The 13,884-nt window shown below is 36.2% G+C and overlaps 1 protein-coding gene across 1 annotated transcript; it reads right to left on the bottom strand.

Moving 5' to 3' along the window:
* Positions 1–3,585: 3,585 nt before the first annotated feature.
* On the bottom strand, positions 3,586–4,524 carry LOC134248736 (uncharacterized). Its single transcript, XM_062731131.1, has one exon. It carries the CDS (start codon positions 4,522–4,524, stop codon positions 3,586–3,588), a length of 939 nt encoding a protein of 312 aa, XP_062587115.1.
* Between the last annotated feature and the right edge of the window lie 9,360 nt (positions 4,525–13,884).

The raw sequence follows: 13,884 nt of genomic DNA, 5'->3' as shown, positions 1-13,884 counted from the left end.
AAATAGATGTTTGAGCCTTTTAGTGCACTTTTTGTTTAAGCATGTCATATGGTGGGATTTATTTTCTTATGAATATAACGTCAACTTCCTGTTTATCTGTGTGTCTGTATATATGTATGTACCAAATTACCATCACGGTTTTCTCATCGAATACTCATTGCAAATACTTGAAATCTTAGCATAATACGCGTTATGATATAAAACATGAAAGAGAAATTTTTCGAATTTAACATGCCAGTATGTCTGTTTGTGAGGAAAACCACAACTTTGACACTAGAGACGGTAGTTGCAATATATAAAACTCAATCTCAGACTTATTGTTTCACAGTAAACAATAGTAATTGTTTAATGTAAATCTAGGTCACCGTATCACATATTTGATTAATATACATCTTTTTCTGCTATTAAAACCCAATGCCATCAGTAGCTGGCTTTTTTTCAACTTGATGTGGATTTGAATTTTACAAGATGTCGACGATGCAGTTTGCACCTCGAGCAGTCCCAAAGCTCAAATAACCAGTGGTATTGTGAATACTTAAGGCATTTGTAGTTATTTTAAAAGGAATATCTGAATGTCCCAACCCCAACCTATTATCTTTTCTTGGTGGTAAATTTACACAAAAGAAAAATTTCCTGTTATACTAAACACCTGAATATTGAAAATAAATGTAAATCCAAGTGCCTTAAATTTAGTATTGCAAAGACTTTTGCACTCTGATTAAAGGGGCATCTCATATGACAGGGGGAGATTCTCTTGAACACGGCAATAACTTACATGTAAATGAAGACAGTGTGACAAACAAAAGCATGTTTTCATGTTCTCAATAGCGGCAATATTTTCATTTTCTATTTAATACAGTTTCAGGCCATAGTATCTGTGTATAACAGCTGTTTTTGATGTTCCGAGCTCTCCTGTTACAAACTGAAAGAAGCTTCGCTTTGTTCTCATGTGTACTCAGTATTCAAAAGACAGTTTTTCATTTTATAATTCATTCAAAAAGGTGCTTTTTTTACTTCAAATTATTAACTGTGGTCTGCGTAGTGAAAACATAATGTAAACAAGATTTATGTAAATTAAATATGTTGGTGCACAAAGTAAGATCTTCCTACAAGAAATACAATTGTGGAAGATCAACTGAAAGGCCTAGCAGCTCCTGTTCAAAAGTTATGGCCAAATATAAGCTTTTGAAAGGTAGGTTAAACCACAGGGTTAGTGGTCAACGAGTCAAAGTTTGAAAGCCCTAATCCTTACCGTTAAAAAAGTTATGGCGGTGGTTAAAGTTTTTTTTTAAGTACGTATCCAAGGTCATAGTCAAAAGTTCAAAGTTGTTGGTGTTCAATGGAAGGTCTTGTCACAAAGAATACATATATATGATGTATGAAAATTCTAGTATCTACCGTTTAAAAGTAATAACTTGTGTCTTATCCTTTTGGCTTTAATTGTCAATAAAATATGTTCAATTCAAAAGTAATAACCAGTGTCTCAAACTCTAAGGACAAGGTCAAAATATCAAATTGGTGGTACCCAAAAAAGGTCTTGTCACGAGAAATACACGTGAAATATGAACGCCATGGCTCCATTACATCAAAAGTTTCTGCGGACAAAAACACAGACAGACAGATATGCGGACGGACACGACAAATTAAAACTATACACCACCGTATATTCGGTGGCATAAAATACAGTACTTACTTCCTAGTGAATCCACACCATCATAAATGGTCCCTATTTCTGATTTTTTGCATCATGCCTAAACGGACACCTAAAATGAAAAAAAAAAAAAAGAAAAAATGGACCGTCTTGTAAAACAGTATTTTGCAAAAGAATATTAAGGAAAAATATTTGGAAATGTAAATATATAATTATGAATATAAGTTATCATGCCTATAACCACACCTATTTTTTAATCAAAAAATATAAGCCCATACCTATTAAAGTTGGACACAATAGAGAGGCAAAAATGTTCCTCAAAATCATTTTTTTCTAAAACTTTGTTCTAGGATACAAAATCTCTCTTTATGTATGTTGTGGAAAGAATAGAAATGCGTCTTGATCGTATAGTGGTTTATTTTAGACTCTTTTATTAACTATAGAAACATAACGTACAGTATTGTGACGTAACAATAACGTTAACGTACGTTACATAAACCCGCGGATAATCCGTGACACTCCGGGCACCGAAATGAATTACTCTGTATACTAGAATATTTTAAAAAAGTTCAAATCAGATTAACAGTTCATTGAAATTTAAAATAAAAACAAGTTCATAATCACTCAATTAAGAGGTCCATTCACGGATTCTTTCTTTGGCTTTTGTTTTTGACACTCTATCCTCTTCTGTTCAGACACTTTATCTGCCAGGTTTTGTATCAAAGTCTCAGTTCCGGGGTGTTTGTGACATAGTTCTGTGTTAGATTTCTCCAGTTCCATGTTTCGAGTCCGTAGATTGGCATTTTGTTTATTATCTCTGCCATGTCCCTGAGATTCTTTTTCTGTGATTTTTCGTTTTGCTTCTCCTCAGCCTCTGTACGTTTTTCTGTCATCTGAGTTTCTTCCCTTCGTGAGTCATCACGGATCCTTACGGCGAACGTGTGATTTTTCTCTCTTCTTTCCACGGGGCTCTGTGAGGTTTGTAGCTGATTTTCAAGTGTCTGTACTTTGATATTTAGATCACTTATTTGCCTTTGAGCGTAATCATATCGTGACTGAAGACTGATGTTTTTAGCATTAAAATGCTCCAAGTGAGTGCTGTAGGTTTTGATATTAAAAACTTGGTCCTTTAATTCCCGAACCTCGTTATGCAGACGTCCGTTTTCGTACGCAAGTTTATTTATCTGTTCCATCATATCCTTCATCCCATTCTCCACACGAGTCTGAAAATTTCTTTGTTGGTCTAATTGTAACAATCTCTCTAGCATAATAGCATTTTCTTGTTCCAACGCGTTCATCCTTTCTGTCTTAGTCTTCAGCTCTGACTTAAGTTGCTGTATCTCGTTAGTCAGCTTGCTACGTTGTTGAATGGAGTCCACAGTCCGACTCATCGGAGTGGAAGCTGATTGTTCAACGTTTATTTCTGTGGGTTTTGGTTTGCTCGTTCCTACAATGTTGACAATTGTTGATTTGGTGGGCTCGTTTCTGTCCCTCGTTAGTTTCATGTCGCATATACTTGTGTGGTGTTTCTTCCGGCACTTTTTACATCTGTTGCGGGATTTACAATCTGCGGTGCGGTGGTTTCCTAAGCAGTTGAAACATAATTTCTTCCGTTTTAAGATATCGAATCTTGTACTTACTTCTGTAACTTTCTTACAGTCCCCTGGAAAGTGATTCTCTGTGCAACAATAAATGCATGGGCGGCTCTTTATCTCTGTTGTTTCGACATAAGGAGTTGACTCTTTTGTTTTCTGGTTGTGTCCATTATGAACATGGCGTTGTTTCTTTGAGGCTCCGGTAAGAAACATTGCTGTTGCGTGGAATCCATCGCTGTTTTCAATCTGGCCTGATTCAAGGATTTTGACTTCTTTGCTGATAGCTTTACGAAGATTGAGTAGCGAAATGTTGTCACCATCGTACTCACGTGCAATGTTTTACCTGATTTCAGCTGGTAGCTTGTTCATTATGACTGGAATAAGTAAAGCTCCGTACATCTCTTGTTTTTGTCCTAGACACTCTAAACTCCTGACATGAGATTCCAAGCAGTCTCCATAATTTCTTAAACTGATGGCGTCGTTTCTCGGGGCTTGCAGTTCCATAAGTGCTCTCATGTGAGCATTAATAATTTTCTGGGGTTGACCAAACCGTTCCTTGAGCAGGTCTATGGCGGTTTCATAATTTGCGTTTGTGAGAGTAAATCCTGCAATGGTTTGTGCTGCTGCGTCCTGTAACTGAGCCTTGAGATACGAAAACTTTTGAATTGGTGTTAAAGTTTGTTTGCGGTGAATTGTTGATTCAAATGAATCCCAAAACGTATTCCATTGTAATATATCCCCGTCAAAATCTGGAAGATTTAGCTTCGGTAATCTATGATTATTCGTAGCGTGGTTGGATGGTAATGACAAAACATTTTTCTGCCAATCGTGGTTACTTTGTTCATCGAGATCAGTGGCAGGAAAATTGTTTAGAATATTCTCACAAGCCGTTTCACTTGAGTTGATTGCAGCTGAAGTGTTTACGTTACTATCATGAATTTCTAAGGCGGGTACAAAACACTCAGCACTGGCGTTCAAAGTTTTACATGAAACTTTTTCCGTAAATTTTTCTGTTTTCTTAATTTTGCAATCTAATTCGTACATATACTCATCTGTGTTTGTGATTTCTTCTTCTATATCCTCTTCAGATAAGGCGTCTAATATTCGTTCATTTAGTTCTTGAAGAATTTGTCTTTTTTGCGTTAGAGACCTTCTAATTATTTCGACTTCCTCCGTTACTTCACTGGCTGTATTTTCTTTCAAGTCCAAAAATCGTCCGAAAAGTTTCGTCACCGCTGATCTGTTACCGGCCCGTATGGCTTTCAGTCTTCCTTCCATTTTACGTATTATGTAAACATTCCGTCGATCACGGCACCAAAAATGTTGTGGAAAGAATAGAAATGCGTCTTGATCGTATAGTGGTTTATTATATGCCCTGTTCACACGGAGAGTTTAATTCGAATTAAACGTAAGTTTACTGCGAATTAGCTTCGCTTAGCGTTCACACGGAGAATTTAATGCGAATTAGTTTACTTTGCATTAGTTTACTGCGCATTAAATTACTTCGCATTAGCTCCGTGTGAACGTTAAGCGAAGCTAATTCGAATTAAATTTTGGGGCATGCGTAATGGCAAAATTAAGTCAAATGCGTCATGTCGGTGGTCAGCTTTAAGTATTTGTGCTATTTTTGAGTGAAAAACCAAGAAAAAATGTGTTAATCACTGAAATATGTCTCCAAACACTGTGACATTATGTCAAATGCATATCCGTTTCTGCATAAGGTGACGTGATTTGCAAATGACGTCATAATAGCCTTCCTCACGCCTGACTGTCGAAGTAAAATTTTAATTCGCATTAGTTTACTTCGCATTAGCTGTCGTGTGAACGCAATTTAATTCGCATTAGTTTGATTCGCATTAGTTTACTTCGCATTAATTTACTGCGAATTAAACTCTCCGTGTGAACAGGGCATTAGACTCTGTTATTAACTATAGAAACATAACGTACAGTATTGTGACGTAACAATAACGTTAACGTACGTTACATAAACCCGCGGATAATCCGTGACAATGTATATCATGAAAGAAATCCAACCTCACATTTTCTGCTAACATACCGGTAGTTTGAAATGCATGGATTTTTGGCTTCAACGTCCAAAACGCATGTTGTCTTCGGACCCAGTCATTAAATTTACGTATAATATCAATATGTAAATCTCAAGATACTCAAAATTTAAAACAAGAGGCCCAGGGGGCACATCGTTTGGCTATGTAAAACTAAAAGCAAAAATCAGTTCAGTATTGAAAAAATTAAATATTAAAGTGGCATCATGATTTAATTAAACTTGAATCTACACCACACGAGGATGCTCCCATTGGTTTTTTGAGAAGAAAAAAATTTCATTCTATTACTATTTCAGTAATTTATAATTTTCTCCCCTTGATAAAAGGTCGTGAAAAAAATTGAATCACCTTCATCCAAGGATACTTTGTGGCAAGTTTGGTTGAAATTGGCCGGGTGAGCTAAAATTATGACATCTCTAATTTAGTTTATATTATAAAAGCTAAGTCAGATTTCAAACTCAAAAAAAAATTTGTATTTACCAAAAAATACATTGAATTTTGGTATTCAAGTAGGGGCAAATATTTACTTCTTGGGATCATGTAAACGCTTTTTGAATGTTCTTTTTAAGTCATTATTCCTTTAAAATCATTATTTCAGCATCAAATAATTCTATACATATGTATGGTTGAAGAGTTTATACTTACATGTACGAGAGTATAATATAATTTTAAAACATAATGGCGCAGTGGTTAGAGCGTCTTTTCAAGTAAGAGTAAGCTGACATACATAATGTATTGATGTCTGTATATATAAACACTTTTTTGAGGGGTTTAATATGCAGCTATGGTTGAAATGAATAAGGGATATTTTGAATTAACTTGTTCTGTCTTATGTTTGGATGAATCAAAATTTCATTAGTATTACATGGTTAAAATCTATTTTGAAAGAAACTTTGTTCAATCAGTTTTAACAAGACTGGCATATGAGCATAGCAAATTCATCTAAATATTTAAATTACAGGATTTTCAAAAACAATTTTGGACGAGAAATGCACTTAAGTAAACTCCCAAAAGACTTAAGAATTGTATAAACAAAATTTAGAACTTGTAACCACATACTTCCAGTCGAAGCTGCATGGTAGATGGACTAATACGGATAGATCTTTAAGATTATGTAATTTATGTAGCAAAAATACTTTCGGTCATGAATTTTATTATGTAACGGAATGTTCATATTTTTCGTCTTTATGTGTAAAACTTATTGATAAGAAGTATTGTTCTCAAATAAATACTTATAAATTTGAGAAAATTATGTCCATCACAAATGTTGACTCGCTGTTAAAACTGCCTTTGTTTGCTAAAAAAAATATTGGCCTGCTTTCAGTACATGTAATTATTTTCTCATTTGACACTACTCTTCTTTAAACAATACGACATTAACCCTGGACACGACATAATCCAAACTTTTTACTTTTTTTAGGGATTTTCAGTCCAACCAACTATCCCACGTTTCTCCCATGAGAGAAAAAAAACGTATGGAAGAAATTGTTTGATTGTCAATATCCGTGGGATTTATCCCATTTGAAAATCTCCCATCTGACATTTTCCTCCCATGGGAAAAATGGTGGATGAGTTGGTGGGATTTTCAATCCCACCATTCTCCCATGGGATTCTGAGTTTTAGGACTCCGTATCTTCCGAAGTTTAGATGTTAGTGAACTCAACATGAGACCCTGTGATACTGCAAAGAAATCCCACCAAGTGATATAAAATATTTTTGATATCACAATGAGAAATGGTAGTAAAAAGTCTGGACTATGTCGTTTCCAGAGTTAAATATCGTACTGTTCTTACTTGACTTTGTATTTTGTATACATGTAAATATGTTCCTGTACATGTACCTCATATACCATTGTATGGTCTGAGAGTAATAAACAAACAAGCTAAGAGTTGCGGAGTAAGTTGATTCTTACGTCACGGGCTCAAATCCCAATGTAGCGCGTTGAGACCGATACTTCGGAAGAGACCGTATTTATATTCAGACTGTGTAACCCCCCACCCCCATCCCCCAGTACCCCTTACCCAGGGACCCGGAAATTAACCATTTTGGAAGAGGCATTTTTCTTCAACACAATTATTTACTTGGATAATTGGCATACTATCCAGGAGCAAAGGGAAAGATGTTCAAAGAATTTATGCATTTTCACTATATGAACATTAGAGCCCGCCCCAACAAGAGAATCCCTGACACGGAGGCCCTGATATTCACAAATTTAGAAGAGGCATTCTTCCTCATCATAACTATGTATAAAGTTTATTAGTTTAATACCCAGGAGTAGAAAAAAAAATTTGAAGAATTAATCTATTTGAATAATTGTTTTCCGACGGTTAGATATGGATTCCTGATGCAACATGTATGCTCATGCTTTTTTAAAGCCCAGAATTCCAAAGAACGCAGCTAACTCATGAATTTGACGTTAATGTTTTAATTGCTTGGGTAAATGAGTTAAACTTTCGTGATAAAGACAAAGTAAAAAAATATCATTAAAAAGATAAACGCTGTCTATCAGTTGGGCGGTCTTTTTTTTATTCAGAGAAAAACAAAGTCCTATTTGAAAATTATCGTGTATTGGGTTACAATATCAATGACACTGGGTAAAATCATTTAAAAACTTCAATACAGTTAAAATCATGTTTTATCAATTGGGCCAAAGCATGCATGGTTTCTTTTCTTTAATTCGTGGATATACAGGTTACAAATTCTTTTCTTTGTTTACCAGTTCCGTGGATTCCAGTTACTAGTATCTAATTCTAAATCGTTGATTAGTGATCATGATACTAGGAACTTAATTAATACCTATCATCGACATTTATAAACTAAATGATCATTAAATAAATACAAAGACAGTCAACCAACCATAAAGCTTGGTCTTGAAGTGTTTTAGAGTTGTGGAACACATGCAGACTGTAACAAAAGGTACGTATACATTGGATCTTGAAATTAAATGTCATGAAAGATCATTTGTTGAGTGGTATTTGAACTTTATTTAAAAATCAGAACGAGTTTTTTTATTTTATGTTAATAGACTCGAAGTATCAACAATGATGTTATTAATACTGTATTTAATATGATAACTGAAATAAATAGATTTCTTTTTTCCAAATACATGTATATATATATTCATGCCAAAAAATATATTTGTATTCGAAATTATGGCGTGTAAAGGGTTGTTTTATTCGATAATCTTGTGATGTATATTTAAAACAGTGTGATGTATGTTCAAAATCTTGTGATGTAATACTATATTCAAAGATCTATTCTTGCTCAATTTAGATGTGGAATTTTACCAATTAGAGTTGAAACTGGAAGATATAAAGGAGAATCATTAGACGATAGGTTATGTGATTTTTGTTCTAAAGATGAAATAGAAGACGAGTATCACTTTTTATTAAATTGTACAGAATATTCCAATTTCAGATCAGATTTATTTACTAGTATTAGATGTAACCCAACTTTGTCTATGTCAGATCAAGAGAGTGTAAATTTTCTTTTAACAAATTTTCCCATGCAGACCTCAAAATATTTATACCTTTCATACATGCACCGACAATCTTTGTTGTATAAAAAACGCCATGCGTAATATTTGTGTATATATTTTTCATATATTTTGTTAAAAGTGACATATAGGTCTGATGGGCCGGGTGTTTGGATATTAATTGTATTAAATGTTTTTCATTGTACTGTATAACACATGTCACTATACATGTACAATTTACTTACTTTACTTACTTACTTATTCAAAGCCTTATGATTGATTGATTGTATGTTGTTTAACGTCCCTCTTGAGAATATTTTTCACTCATATGGAGACGCCACCACTTGCCGGTGGAGAGCTGCATAATTTTGTCCTATGCTCGGCACTCAGGGCCTCTGAGCAGTGAGGGATCTTTTTCGTGTCAGCACTAACTGCGACGCGGGACCGCGGTTTATACAGACTCATCTGAAGGACCGGTCTCCACGTCAGACAGTGGGATTCGAACCCGCGACGTAAGGATTGACTCCTTACTTCGCGACTCTAGAGCAGACGCTCTAACCACTGCGCCACGCGGACGACCAAAGCCTTGTGATGTATGTTCAATATCTTGTTATGTTTATTCAACATATTGTGATGCATGTTCTATAATCTTATATCATAATATTGTATATGTAACACCTTGTGATGTATATTCAAAATCGATAGTTTTTACAGATGAAGAATATGTGACGCTTTTAATTAAAAACGTGTTTATGATTATGAACAATAAATTTACTCACAAGAAAGTTTGAATAGAAACAATTTATATCAAAATAATGTGCTTTTCCAATAGATTTGAAATATTTCATTGATGTTGATATCAAACTGCATGCTTTGGAGCTAGTAATTGGACTACAAATTTAACAGAAATGTCCATTGTATAAAATGACTTGCAAAAATACATCGTCTCAAGCCACGGTCCGGAGTCCGCATATATAGCTCTCTCCTACCCGTGGCTGCTTGATCACAAAAAGTGTCGTAATCTTGAATATTCACGCCTCGCTATTGTGACGTCATATTCAGTCAGTGGCAAGTCTTGTTTCCATCGCAATCGAAGTCAACAACTGACGTCAACAGTATACAAGAAATATTTCCTATACTGCGATTGGATATTGAAGGTCGCGATAAAGTTCATCATCCGACTATGCTTTACTCGCAATGGTCAATATTTTAATGAGCTACGAAGAATTCGCTCCTCGTTCAACCACGGCCAGATGGGAGAGGAGCGTACATTTTGGCCGTGGTTTGCGACGATGGCAAAAATAAGACTATGCTTTTTTTCGAGTCGTTCAATTAAATTGTTTTCCCCCATTGAAAACAGAAATAGTTGAATGTTCAAAATGTGCTACTCTTCACGGTTAGATTGAATGTCTGATTAATAAATTTACTCCATTAATATTTTACATAACATTTAGGAGGTTCAACATATTTGTGCCCAAAATGTTCATTATTTTTTTTATAACTAGCCTATTACTTTTTAAACTCTTATTTCAAGTACAAAGAGATGGCGATAGGGTACCAGTCAAGAAGTAACACTATTAAAAGCATTACATCAATTTTTCCTCAGCGCTATGAAAGCGTAACGTGAAACGTCACCAACATCGCGTGTTACTTCTCTGTGAACGCAGTCAACGCAGTGAGAACGGCGTGGACGCTAGGCAAAGAGGTCGCCGTTGGAACGCAGTAGCACGCCGCGAGATCGCCGTAGAAACGAGTCGGTCACATTGTGAAAATTTTAAAGACCCTGTCTCACAAAACTGCGTCAAGACGGGGAGAAAGAACGGCGTTGTTAAATCCCTGTCACAACGGGGCTGCGTCCTTACGGCGGCTGCACGGCGTCCTCAAAAAATGCAAAACGCCGAGGTGATCGCAGTAGAGTCTTCTACAGCGCCGTGACAACGCGGCGAGATCTCCAACCGTAGGGTCGCGTAGGGTCTCCTAGAACGCCAGGGGACGGCGATCACTTTGGGCATGCACAAAGTACGCGCCGTGGGATCGCGGTTTGATAAGAACTCGATAGAAACGTAGTATGATCGCCGTAGCAGCGCGGTGAGATCTTCAACAATGTAGTTGGAGCTCCGTACGAACGCCGTGAAGACGCACATAATCGCGGCACGAACGCAGTGATAGTAGACTGCGCTTCCATGGAGACCTCACGCAGATGTCGCGGAGAAATCCCTAAAATCATGAGATGGGATCATGTGCATAGTTGCTAGTAGCTGCAATAATGTAGCCCTCTCCGATTTTTTTTCGGGGGGGGGGGGGGGGGGGGAGGGCTACAACTCCTTAGGATCTCCGTAATGGTGCAAATGCGGCAGTGAATCGCTCCCGCACGGATTTCGGCTCAAATCATCAGTAAACGGCTATTTTATTAACATCTCTTACCTGGACTCGAAAAAAGTAACTATGCAAGACATAAATCGATCCAAAAATATTCACAACGACCCATATATCGGTTATTTTTCGTGTGTGTAAACATCACAACATGAATTTATCCGCCATGTTTACTGACCTTGATAGATTTTATTCTGGGACAGCCAATGAGAATTTAGAATCTATAGGAGCGGATCTTTTAGGAATTCCCTTATTTTAAGCATACATATCGCTGTTTGCGTAAAAATAACACTTGAAATGGTTTTATTTATCGATATTTTTGTGATACATTTCAGCACAGTCGTTTATAAACATCGATATTTGCTTTTTTAGTTGTTCTAAATTTCAAGCAAAAGTCCCAGTACGTCACGCGTGAACTGTCATGGCTGCTGCTGGTAAACATGCAGACATATTTTACATGGTTTTCGAGTTTAGCGGGCTATGTTGTTGACAGTGAATAAAAATTCCGTCTTATAAGAAGTACGTTGAATGTAAAAATAATTTATTTTGCCTTCAATCGCCCGTATTTAAAAAATATATTTGCACCATTACGGAGACGCTGTTGAATTGTAGCCCTCTCCAGAAAAAACATCAGATTTAAAAAAAATTGGAGAGAGCTATATTATTGCAGCTAAGTTGCTAGCATCCCTTCTTGACTTGTCTTATTTTTAGTGTCACCAGCTTGCTTGAGCAAAATCTTGCAAATGGACTGATACCATAATGCGTCATATCAATGCGGAGACCAGAGGTCAATCAAAAAAGGGCTTTCCCTAAGAATTTCAAGTCGTATGTAAACTTCCGGCCCCCCTTTGGCGATTTCTCGGATTGTTGAAGCAGTAGATTGAGCGAGGGATTTTCAATATTTGCAAGTGTGATGCTCCTTTCTGGCTGCAGTGTCCGTAAGTTTAGACCTCGAAAGACTGGCCACAGAAAGAATATGATTGCAGGGAATTTATTTGACGGAGTTTCAGACGAAAATACAAGTGATGACCTACTTCGAAAATCCAAGATGGCGGGTTTCGATGGGTACCTTGTTTATTATTAGGTATGTGTATATTTTTTTTATTAAAAGAAAAATAAGTAACGTCAGATGCCTGTGCTTTGAAACTAGCAAAGGGATGGATGGTTGTTGCCATTTTAAGACTACATTGAAGGATATACAAAAAGGATCAAGTTATAAAACTACAAGCATATTCAAAGAATTGTGGTCCCCCGCTTTCGGTGTGTTTGTGAGTGACATGTCATTTTTTATGACGTATATTGCCCTATCATATTTCATTTAGAAATTATCACTGAAGTTGATTTTCTTTCAAAAGAAGGTCAATCGTGAAGGTCAAGGTCAAGGGGTCAGAAATCATAGCATGCTCGGAAATATCTTGTCACAGGTAATACACGTGTCAAATATGAAAGCCCTATCTCTTTTCAATCAAAAGTTATAAGGAACAAGATGAGTTTGTTAAACACTGATGACCCAATATTTCAACACAGCGAAAATTTAACGTTAACGAATTAAATGTACCCAAAGTAGGGTTTTCTTACAAGAAATACGATTGTGAAATATGAAAGCCCTAGCACCACCTGTTTAAATGTTATTGCCAAGGATAATATTTTGAAAGGTAGGTCAAACACCAAGGTCATAGGGTCAAAGTTGTTGGAATTCAATGAAAGATCTTCTCACAAGAATTACATATGTGAAGTATGAAAGCCCTAGCCCTTACCGTTCAAAAGTTATGGCCAAGGTTAAAGTTCTTAAAAAGTACGTCAAACTCCAAAGTCAAGGTCAGAGGGTCAAAGTACTTGGTATCTAATGAAAGGTCTTCTCACAAGGATTATATTTGTGAAGTATGGCCAAGGTTGAAGATTTTTCATAAGTACGTAAATCTTCAAGGTCAAAAGGTCAAAGTTGTTGGTATCCAATGAAAGGTCTTCTCTGAAAAAAATACAAATATGAAATATAAAAGTCCTAGCATTTAACTTTCAAAAGTTTTGGCCAAAGTAGAATTTAAAAACTTTTGTGTAAAAGTAGGTCAAACATCAAGGTCAAGGTCAAAAGGCCAAATTTGGTGGTACCCGAAGAAGCTCCTGTCACAAGAAATACTCATGTGAAATATGAATGTCATAGCTCCACTAAAACAAAAGTTATGGGCAAGTTTAAAGTTATTGTGACTGACGGACAAAAAGCAAAAATACGTATATTTAACGCAGGAAAACTGAAGGGCGGGGCCCCCGGTCCCATCGCGTACTACTAGCCGGTGAACAAGTTAACAATTATGAAATCATATCTTAATTATTAAAATATGGATGAGATTTCTAAAAATTTATCAGTTGTATTAAATTTATGATTTCATTTAATTCTATATGAACTAGACCTATTGGCTTCAAGTTGGTATATGCACTTTGGATATATACGGTCACTACTGGACTTGAAAATCCCTGATATTCTGATTATTTTCTGAAAATCTCTGATAGACTCTGGACTTTCACTGTAAATCACTATACTTGCCTCTTTGCAACACAGTACATTACAGTACATCACTGTACAGAAGGACTGTATTTCCCAGCACCTCCCTGTACCTCACGGTACATTTCCTCGGTACATGACAGTACTCTACAGTATTTCCCAGTACGCATTTCTGTTTACCACTGTACGTCACAGATTTTTGCTGTACAGATTACCGTACTTCACAG

Source organism: Saccostrea cucullata, unplaced genomic scaffold (assembly GCF_032062105.1).
Source record: "Saccostrea cucullata isolate Sc308-1 unplaced genomic scaffold, CSIRO_AGI_Scuc_v1 ctg1895, whole genome shotgun sequence".
Classification (NCBI taxonomy): Eukaryota; Metazoa; Mollusca; class Bivalvia; order Ostreida; family Ostreidae; genus Saccostrea; species Saccostrea cuccullata.
Note: the sequence above shows the minus strand (reverse complement) of the source record. Positions and strands in the feature narration are given on the sequence as shown.

Coding starts and splice junctions, on each gene's coding strand:
- LOC134248736 (XM_062731131.1), bottom strand. CDS start 4,524: ATGGAAGGAAGACTGAAAGCCATACGGGCCGGTAACAGATCAGCGGTG.